Genomic DNA, 9,619 nt, shown 5'->3' with positions numbered 1-9,619 from the left:
ACTGCTAGTTGTGGCTTATTCATAGAGATCTTCCACGCCTTGTGAAGAATGAAGTCAGTAAACCAGTGAAAATAGAAAATGTAGGAGTGGTGATTTTGGCATAGATAGTTTGTTTCATAGTAAGGTCCGGCACAAAATGTGGTCAGGAAATTCACCTCATTCATATTTGGTTAGTTTTGCATACATTGAATTCATCACGTTCTTATTTGGTTAGCTTTGTAGACATGTGACCAATTCATGCACAAATGCCGGTGACAAAGAACACATGAAATAAATAAATTAAAACATATCACATATCATCTGAAAATTGCATTATCTAATTGAACTATAAGAACTGACCGTAGTGGGCCTTTTGTCAAAATGACACATCAGAGTCGTCATCTAATCTCATGGAACCTCATGGAACCTCGTAACTTTAAAAAAAGTATATACGGCCGTAAAATATATAATTTGAAAATTGTATTATTTCATTGAAGTACAGAAACTGTGAATAGTAGGATGCTACTGGCTTTATAAAGCCGACATGACACTCCTCCCAAATTATGATGATCTGTTGGCATAAACACCTTTTACTTTTGTTTCGCCATTCATATCCCTCGCATGAATGATGAACCTGCATATATTGCTTTAAGAGTGATGCTTGGAAATGAAGGGAACATGAAATCTTGAATATTGTTGCCGATGCCATGACTCGTTTATGAAGATGTGCCATGGTCAATCGAGTTCTGGTGTGACTCCATAGTCCACACTTCTCCCTACGATCCCAAGTCTGAAACGCACAAAATAAGGAATCCATGGTCCACACCTGCACATCAGTTTTTACACAGGACTAACTGGAGCTTGTGCCTGATTCTATTTGATTGCTAAAGTAACATAGCAAATAAAATGAATACAAGATGAGGAAAAAATACCCAAGCTTGCACTTGTTTACCATATATTGAGGTGCTAGAGATTACAGTATAAACTGTCCAAGAAAATAGCATAGAAAGGTTGCTCAAAGTAAATAGTATGGCACAATGTCATAGAGGAATTTCACATAAAAATATAGAAAGCCCTGCAGTTCAGTTTCTATGCTTCTCTAATACTGAAAGCAATAGCCAAATATCACTGTATAGTTCTTTCAGAGTAATAAAATGGCGGGCTCGGTTCAATATCCAATCCAAATGCACGCGTCTGACTCAGAATTGGTACATGATTATGATATGAACACATGCATGTAACCTTAGTTGTCCAGAACACAGGGGGTTCATGCCTATTAGAAATGGAATTGGCAAGATGTAGAGCCGCTTACTTGCCGACACCTTCAAATGCGACATAAAAAAATTACAGAATTGAATCTTCCTGAAACAAAGCTGCAGACAATACTGAAACAAGAAATTAGGCTCCCATTCGATAGTACCTTTCTATTTTTCTTGTTATGCTTATCGTTTATTGGTATTGTATAGGCTCCCATTCGGGGACATACAAAAAAAATATCTGAGTACGCATCATCAGCATTTTATTAAAGCAAAATACCAACCTTGCAACCTAAAAATATCTTTGAAAATATTCGATTGATTCATCAATAGCTTCCTTTTGCCAGATCAAAAAGATCCCTCAAAGATGCAGCTGAAACAGGTGATGCGCTCTCGGATTGTTAAAAGGTGTGGACTGCATAAACATCAGCACCATACAATTTCCATGATCATGTCGTCTAATAGTTACTACCAAATGGATTAAATGATACACGGAGCTTGGTGATATGGTGGAATACCTGGAATAGCAGCCCACAGTTTATGCTTGCTCCCTCATGATATTAGACAGGAACGTGGCAGTCGAACATTTCCCCTTAGTGCCGGTGATATGGACAGCCTACGAACACAATTACTTGCAGCCAAACACCTTTCTCTTCTTCTGGCGGGCATTCATATATGTATCCACAACACCTTCTCCTGCTCTCCCTGCCAGTAAAAAGACAACAAGTACTTGATCATATTTATGTGCAGTTTGACATAAAACTGATTTGCAGCCAAACACCTTTCTCTTCTTCTGGCGGGCATTCATATATGTATCCACAAGACTTTTCCCCTGCTCTCCCTACCAGTAAAAATACAACAAGAACTTAATCATATTTATGTGCAGTTTGACATAAAATTGCTTAGCCAAGTCTGTACCTATCATGTGAAGAGGACATGCGGTGGTATGCCCCTAGTGAACCCGTGGTAGAGGACAAGGCAGAGGTGGCCGTGGTGACTGAAGATGGCAACGACCCTGTGGTAGAGGACAAGCAGGAGGATGCGATGTCCGGACAACAAACCCTCCTCAACTTCGCAGGGCAACAGGATTGGAGGCGGCTGAGTTGCAGACAACAACGACTTTCGCGTCCTCGGCTGTGCGGAAGAATGGCAGCGGCGGCATCTGCATCACAGACTGCCCGGGATAATTAAGAAGGGGGTAGGCATGTGTTCATCACCGGTCGTCGCCGTCGCCGATTTAGTCCGGAGGAGGGCCGGCACTCGCGAGGGAAGGTCCGGCGGAGCTTTAGTCCATGGCCATGGTGTCCTGCAGTGTGGGAACGGAGAGAGGGAGAAAGATTAGTGAGGAGAGGGAGAGAGAAGGGAGGAGGGCTCTGGGCATGGCTGACCGGCAGAGGAGCTCGACGGCGGCGTTCGGAGGCCTGGTTGGCTCGGGGCGGATCGGGGGTGGGGAGCGCACGGGCGGAGCGGCGGCGCAACGTTGTTGCTGCGGATCCCTTCTTTCGCCGTTCTTGTTGGGGCCTAAAGCCAGTGCCGGGACTCGGGAGCCACTTTCGCGTGGACCAAACTGAAAATCAGGGATTCCTAAAAAAACGAAAATCAGGGAGTTGCCGCTGGGCCGCGGGATCGGCGGCCGCGGAGCGCTCGCACGATCGGCAGACGCGGCGTCTGCTAGGCAGAACATTTAATCTAAGACGTTGATCTGGCTGACAGACTATTGATGTAATATAGGCGGTAGGATGTGTTTAAGTCAATTTGATCGGATGGTTCTGCTTATCTGTGTACAGTTTGTTGTGTGACTTTAGACAAACACCTGTTTGCTCTTTTAATAGTAGTATAGATAGGTATTAAGTTCTACAGACTGAGACTTAGACTAAAATCTCAGACTGAGTACATTCACAGTTCAAGTTCTACCATCGCGCACACACACACATTTCGTTTACGCCACTTGGGCTATATGCCTAGCTAGCGTGCCCCGCGAAGAAGGCGAGGGCGCCGACGAGCGGCGCGTTGGTGTAGGTGGACGGCTCAGCCTGCGCATAGTTGTCGCGGCTGTCGGAGTAGCTGTCGCTCTGGTCGGGGCCGCCGACGACGGCGCCGACGAGCACGTTGCGGTCCGGGTCGGAGGAGTGCAGGTAGTGGAACCCCTCGTCGCAGCCGATGCGGGCCGGGTGGTCGCGCACCGACGGCATGGAGGCGCCCCGGTGGTGCACGCGCCTCGGGTACCGCGCCCCGAACCCCACCATGTACGACATCCCCGCCGGGTTCGCGCCCAGGATGTAGTCCACCTGCGCGCCAAAATGACCGATGAGCCTCCCTCTGCCGATCTTAATATTTTGTTGCCATGCATGGAAACGTACCTGCTTCTTGGCGAGCGAGACGAGGGTGGAGGGGGTGACGGCGGTGGCGCCGCAGGAGGCGGCGCCGCCGGTGGAGCCGAGGTACTTGGCGTAGGTGAGGAGCAGGAAGGCCGTGGAGGTCACGTACTCCATGTTGCTGTCGCGTTCCGTGAACAGGAGGCCTCCTGGTGTGTACTGGGACTGGAAGCCGCTGGCGCCGGGGACGAGGGAGCAGATGTACTTGTCGGCGTGCGCCTTGTACGGTCGCAGGCTCTCCACCCGGTTCTGCAGAAATACCTTGGAGAGGAGGACTTTGGTGGCGGCGCGCTTGTCGTCCCAGCTGACGGTGTACGCGTCTTGCTCCCCGCCGAGCGTGTGCCCGTTGGAGTTGATGTAGGTCATGTACACGCTCTGCGAGCTCGGCGACGGCGACGACGCCAGGTGCAGCCACGTCGCCGCCCAAAGGAGCTCGTCCTGCATGCATTCATGGATTATGTTATGGTTATTCCGACTCAGCAGCAGCAGCAGCATCATGCATGTTGTGTTAACGTGTGGGTTGTTGGGTTGTTTACCTTGTAGCCGGAGTAGGAGCAGTAGAAGGGACACACAACGGAGCTGAGCGAGTCGATGTACGAGCCCCTGTACCGGTCCGCGAAATCAAATACCTGCCGAGCGGCGCGGAGCAGCTTGGACGAGTAGGCCGGGTCGCGGGCCCGGAACACCAGGGAGGCCGCGGCCAGCGCCGCCGCGGTCTCGCCCGCCACGTCCGACCCGGGGTTCTGGGGCGTCACCTTGTACGCGGCGCGCGGCGTGTCCATGTCCTCCGGCCGCTCCCAGCACCGGTGGTCCTGGTACGGGTCCGCCACCTGCACGTACAGCGCGCCCGGCGTCGCCGTCGCCGCCTTGAGCAGGTAGTCGGAGCCCCAACGCACCGCCGCCTCGGCGTTGGCGAGCTGGCCGGGCGGCATCGCGCCGCCGAACTCCACCACGCTCCACGACAGCATGGTCACCGTGAACGCCATGGGCAGGCCGAACTTGATGTTGTCCCCGGCGTCGTAGTACCCTCCTACAAGGTCCACCTGATCAAAGCCAACAAGACGCACGTAAATTAATGGTCACTCCCGTCAACGACGTGCATGCATGGCATGTGTCCAGGACTTGTCGTCTGAGGAAGTACGTACATTGGAGGCGTTGCCGTCGGACAGGGCGGAGTCGGCGCGCCACGCCACGCGTTGGCCCGGCGGCAGCTTCCCCGAGCGCTGCGCCTCGAAGAAGAGGACCGCCTTGTCGAGGGCGTCCGCGTAGTTGAACGCCGCGGCGCTGCGCGCACCGGCGACCAGCCAGAGGACGGCGATCAGGTAGGTGGACATGCAAGCTTTGGGGGATCCCATGTCGATCAGGATGTGCGTTGGTGCTGAGCTACATACTAGCATTGCTATATATAGTGGTCGATCAGTTGCAGTTGGGATTCATGTCGTAGACGAACACGATCGAGCACGCTACGTATTTTTTAATACGTATTAATGTATTAATGTTCGCCTTGATTTCCTGGCGCATTATCCCCTTCCTTTTTAATGTTCGCCCAAGATACAGACGCAGCTTGATGTATATCCGATCCGTACGTAGTGGTCAAGACCCATTTAGCTAGATTTCAGTCAGCTGACTTTTAGTTTTGTGGTCAGTCATTTTCGTTCTTGGGCTGGATTTTTGTGAGTGCATGCTTTTGTTTTTTGCACGTGTACGCTTTTATTTTCCTATTTTTTAGTTGAGTTTTTTTTTACGTGTATTTCTGGATGGTGAGTGTGTAAATGTATATATGTACAAATTACATTAGAGTACGGAAACTTCGGTCTTATATATTTATTCTACATATTATAAAAATTGCTTTTTTTGTGCTAATTGTGTGGAAAATTTCATTATTTTGTTTTTTTATTTTCTTTCTTCTTAAAGGATTTTATCCTTTCCTAGAAAAATTCATCATTTTGTTTGCATTTTAATTTTTTTTCTCATTTTTGTTGTTTAATGGTAATTCTAATAATGTTCCTCTATCATATGGTTGTCCTTTCATATTATAAAATGAGCAATTTCTGTGTAAAATGTGTGCAATTTTTTTTTTGTGAAACCCTTCTGTGTAAATTGTGTGTAAGTTTTGTCAATAATTGGTTTATTTTTTAGATTTTTTTTTCTTTTTAATGATAAGACCGATTCCCCTATATTATTCCTTCTTAGGAAACTTCTTTGTTGTGAAAATTTCACCATTATATAGTTATTCTTGCATATTATAAAAAATGCAATTTCTGTATAAATTGTATGCAAATTTTGCCATTATTTGATATATATTTCGTATTTCTGTATAGAACTTCATTGTTTTTATTTTGTTTCAGTTTTTATTTCATAATGTTTCTTCCTTAAAGAAATAGTAATGCCACTAATTCATTCCTTACTATAAAACTTCTTTTTGTGAAAAATCCACTATTATATGCTTATTCTTTTTTTCGAAACGGAATTATATGCTTATTCTTGCATATTATAGAAAGGACAACTTATGTATAAATCGTGCGCAATTTTTATTTTTATTTTTTGTGTTCACATTTAAGGGCAATAACAATGACACTAATTCATTTCATGTTACAAAACTTTTTTTTTGCGAAAGCTGCACCTTTATATACTTACTTATTATTGCATATTTTTAAAAAGCGCAAGTTTATGTATTTTGTGCAAATTGATCACTATTTTTTTATAGATTTTTTAGTTTTCTTTGTTCTTAAATGGTAATAGCAATGCACTGGTTCATTCTTAGAAAACCTAAATTTTAAATTTTGTGCGTGTAAATATAAATGTAAGTACCAAATAATATGTGTGTAAATTATAGTAGAATGTGAAAATTGCACTATTATATGCTTATTGTTTGCACATTTCAAAAATTGCAATTTTAGTGCAATGTTGTGTGCAAGTTTTGGAAGGTTTTTCTTTTAGTTTTCTTTCTTCTTAAAGGGTTTCATTTTTTATTATAAAATTTTATTATTTGGATTTTGTTTTACTTTTTTTCTTCTGAAAGGGTAATATCAACGCCACAAATTCATTCTTCCATAGAAAACTTTATTTATTTATTTATTTAGTTTTCATCTTCTTCTATTTTGTAAGTGTAATACCCCTGTCACTAATCCATTACTTAAGAAAAAACTTTTTTTGCAGAAATCTCACCGTTATATGCTTATTTTGCATAGTAATAATATACTTTTTATATATGCAGATGTATGTATGTCTATATATGTACTGTATGCATGTATAAAAATAAATATACATATGTGAGATTGAACCTATACCCACTAGCCGTTGTATGTTTTTCTGACGGGGAAAGCTATGCAAACACTATACTAGATCAGTCTATATTCAACGTACAAAAAAAGGCTGGCTTGGCTGAACCGGAGCAGCCCATCCACCTGTGCAGACGCTGCATGGGCTTGTGTGTTGCGTTGCTTCAAATCAACTGACCAAATTTTGTGGTCAGTCGACTGACAGGAGAGAAAAAAGATAGTCGACTTGTACCTAGTCATTCCCGGTCAGAACTGCGCTCTGCTTAATTTGCTCCTGTTAAGAGCATTTCTAGCAGACCCCGCGTCCCGCCGACCCGACAAACGCGTTTGCAGTTTGCGGAAATACGGTTTTGCAGGCCGGCGCGGACGGCCGCAGAGGCAGACCCCGCAAAACGGACCCGTAAAAAAGGATATTCACGGAATATGTTTTTTTTACGGGTCAGCTTTGCGGGGTCTTGTCTGACGCCGCGCTCCCCGGCCCTGAAAACCTCAATTTGCATCTCAATTTGACCCAACATAATGCATTTCTTTGCTTAATCAACAACATTGGATACATAAGACATCACCAAATCTTTGGTAGAATAGCAAGACCAAAGAAAACAAGAACCACAAGTATGCATTTTAGAAGATCGGAGCTGCTAAACCTCAGTCGCGAAGTCTAAGTCGACGAGTCAGCCGTTGGATGTGTTGGAAACGATTGATCGGTGCAAAGCGCACGTATATATGGAGTACAAAGTGGGCCACAACCTCAACTATACAATGACTAGGAGGTGGGCCAGGCTATACGATATACATGCACAAACCATATATTCAACACCCCCCCGCAGTTGAAGCGTCGCCGGAGACGCAAAGACTGGACCTGAACTCCTCAAAGACAGAAGTAGGCAGTCCTTTCGTCATGACGTCGGTGAACTGCTGCGCCGTCAGGCCCAGATGCGCCCAAGAGCCACCTGCTCACGAACGAAGTGTATATCGAGCTCAATATGCTTCGTTCGACGATGGTGGACCGGGTTGGCGGAGAGCTAAACGGCGGAGACGTTGTCGCAGTAGACGAGCGTGGCCTTGTGAACATCACAAAGCAACTCCTGGAGCAGCTGACGGAGCCAAGAGCATTCAGCAACGGCGTTAGCCACCGCTCGATACTCAGCCTCGGCACTCGAGCGGGAGACGGTGGGCTGTCTCTTGGAGGACCAAGAGATCAGGGAGGGCCCAAGGTAGACATAGTACCTCGAGGTGGAGCGCCGTGTGTCCGGGCAGCCAGCCCAGTCCGCATCAGAGTAGGCGACGAGGTCGGTGGAGGCGGAGGCCGTCAGCGTAAGTTCCAAGGACTGGGTGCCGCGTATGTATCGGAGGATGCGCTTCACCAGAGTCCAGTGAGAGTCGCACGGAGCATGCATGTGAAGACAGACCTGCTGAACGGCATACTGCAAGTCGGAGCGCGTGAGGGTCAGGTACTGCAAGGCACCCACAATGGAGCGGTAGAAGGCCGCATCAGATGCAGGCGAACCCTCCAAAGCGGAAACCTTGGCCTTGGTGTTGACAGGCGTGGGAGCGGGCTTGCAGTTAAGCATTCCAGCTCGGTCAAGAAGCTCATGGGCATAGCGCTGCTAATGCAGGAAGAACCCATCTGGTCATTGAACCAACTCAATGCGAAGGAAGTAATGCAGAGGACCCAAGTCCTTCAGGGCAAACTCATCACGAAGATGAGCAGTGAGCCGCTGGAGGAGCGCGACAGTGGATGCCGTCAGAATGATGTCGTCGACGTACAACAGCAAGTAGGCTGTGTCAACTCCGTGATGGTACATGAAGAGGGACGCATCGGAGCGAGTCGATGTAAATCCGAGCGTCTGCAGGAAGGCGGCGATGCGCTGGTACCAGGCTCGAGGTACCTGCTTCAACCCGTAAAGCGAACGGGAGAGCGAGCACACATGATCTGGATGCGTGGCATCGACGAAGCCGGTGGGCTGCTCGCAGAACACTTGCTCAGCCAGGTGGTCGTGCAAGAAGGCATTGGACACGTCCAACTGATGCACAGGCCATGCTCGGGACACGGCTAGCTGGAGCACAGCGTGGATCGTGCCTGGTTTAACAACCGGGGCAAATGTGTCGGTGAAGTCCACGCCCGCGCGTTGCCGAAAGCCCCGAACCACCCAGCGAGCTTTATAGCGCTCGAGAGTGCCATCCGGACGAGTCTTGTGCCGAAAGACCCACTTGCCCGTGATGATGTTGGCCCGGGGCGGCCGAGGGACGAGCTGCCAGGTACGGTTCCACTGGAGCGCGTCGAACTCTTCCTGCATCGCAGCAAGCCAATGAGGACCCCGAAGGGCGGCTCGAGTTGACGATGGGAGAGGAGACGGCTCAGAGGCGGAAGCAGCGAGAAGATACTCATCGCTGGGGTACCGCGTGCTCGGGCGAAGGGTGCCAACCCGAGAGCGAGTCATCGGGCGGGGCAGCGGGCCCGGAGTGGAGATGGGCGAGGACGAAGAAGAACTCGCCTCCTCTATGACCGCTGCGGGCGAGGCCGCCGACGTGGTGGCGGGCGAGGTCACCACGGGTGAGGCAGCGGGCGAGGCAGCCGGCGGTGTCGAGGCCGGGGACGCCAGGGGCGTCGCGGGCGCCGAGGGAGGTGCAGCCCCTAGGGCAGCCAACCGGGGAGAGACTCGACCCGTGGCGCGGGGGGCACCTCAAAGCCGGGAGGCGGCCCAAGAGAAGCACGTGGGCGGCCGTC

General features: G+C 48.5%; 1 protein-coding gene across 1 annotated transcript; it reads right to left on the bottom strand.

Annotated features, from left to right (window-relative positions):
• Window positions 1–3,056: 3,056 nt before the first annotated feature.
• Window positions 3,057–4,965, bottom strand: LOC119305465 (endoglucanase 4-like). Its single transcript, XM_037581974.1, has 4 exons — window positions 4,756–4,965; window positions 4,147–4,653; window positions 3,596–4,048; window positions 3,057–3,523 (listed from the first exon to the last, which is right to left on the bottom strand). The coding sequence occupies exons 1-4, from the start codon at window positions 4,963–4,965 to the stop codon at window positions 3,197–3,199; spliced, it is 1,497 nt and encodes a 498-aa protein (XP_037437871.1). The 3' UTR covers window positions 3,057–3,196.
• Window positions 4,966–9,619: the final 4,654 nt, after the last annotated feature.

The sequence above is a fragment of the Triticum dicoccoides genome, chromosome 5B, assembly GCF_002162155.2.
Source record: "Triticum dicoccoides isolate Atlit2015 ecotype Zavitan chromosome 5B, WEW_v2.0, whole genome shotgun sequence".
NCBI lineage: Eukaryota > Viridiplantae > Streptophyta > Magnoliopsida > Poales > Poaceae > Triticum > Triticum dicoccoides.
Note: the sequence above shows the minus strand (reverse complement) of the source record. Positions and strands in the feature narration are given on the sequence as shown.

Coding starts and splice junctions, on each gene's coding strand:
- LOC119305465 (XM_037581974.1), bottom strand. CDS start 4,965: ATGGGATCCCCCAAAGCTTGCATGTCCACCTACCTGATCGCCGTCCTC. Junction 4,654..4,755: donor CCGACGGCAACGCCTCCAAT/GTACGTACTTCC, acceptor GGCTTTGATCAG/GTGGACCTTGTAGGAGGGTA. Junction 4,049..4,146: donor GCTCCTACTCCGGCTACAAG/GTAAACAACCCA, acceptor GAATGCATGCAG/GACGAGCTCCTTTGGGCGGC.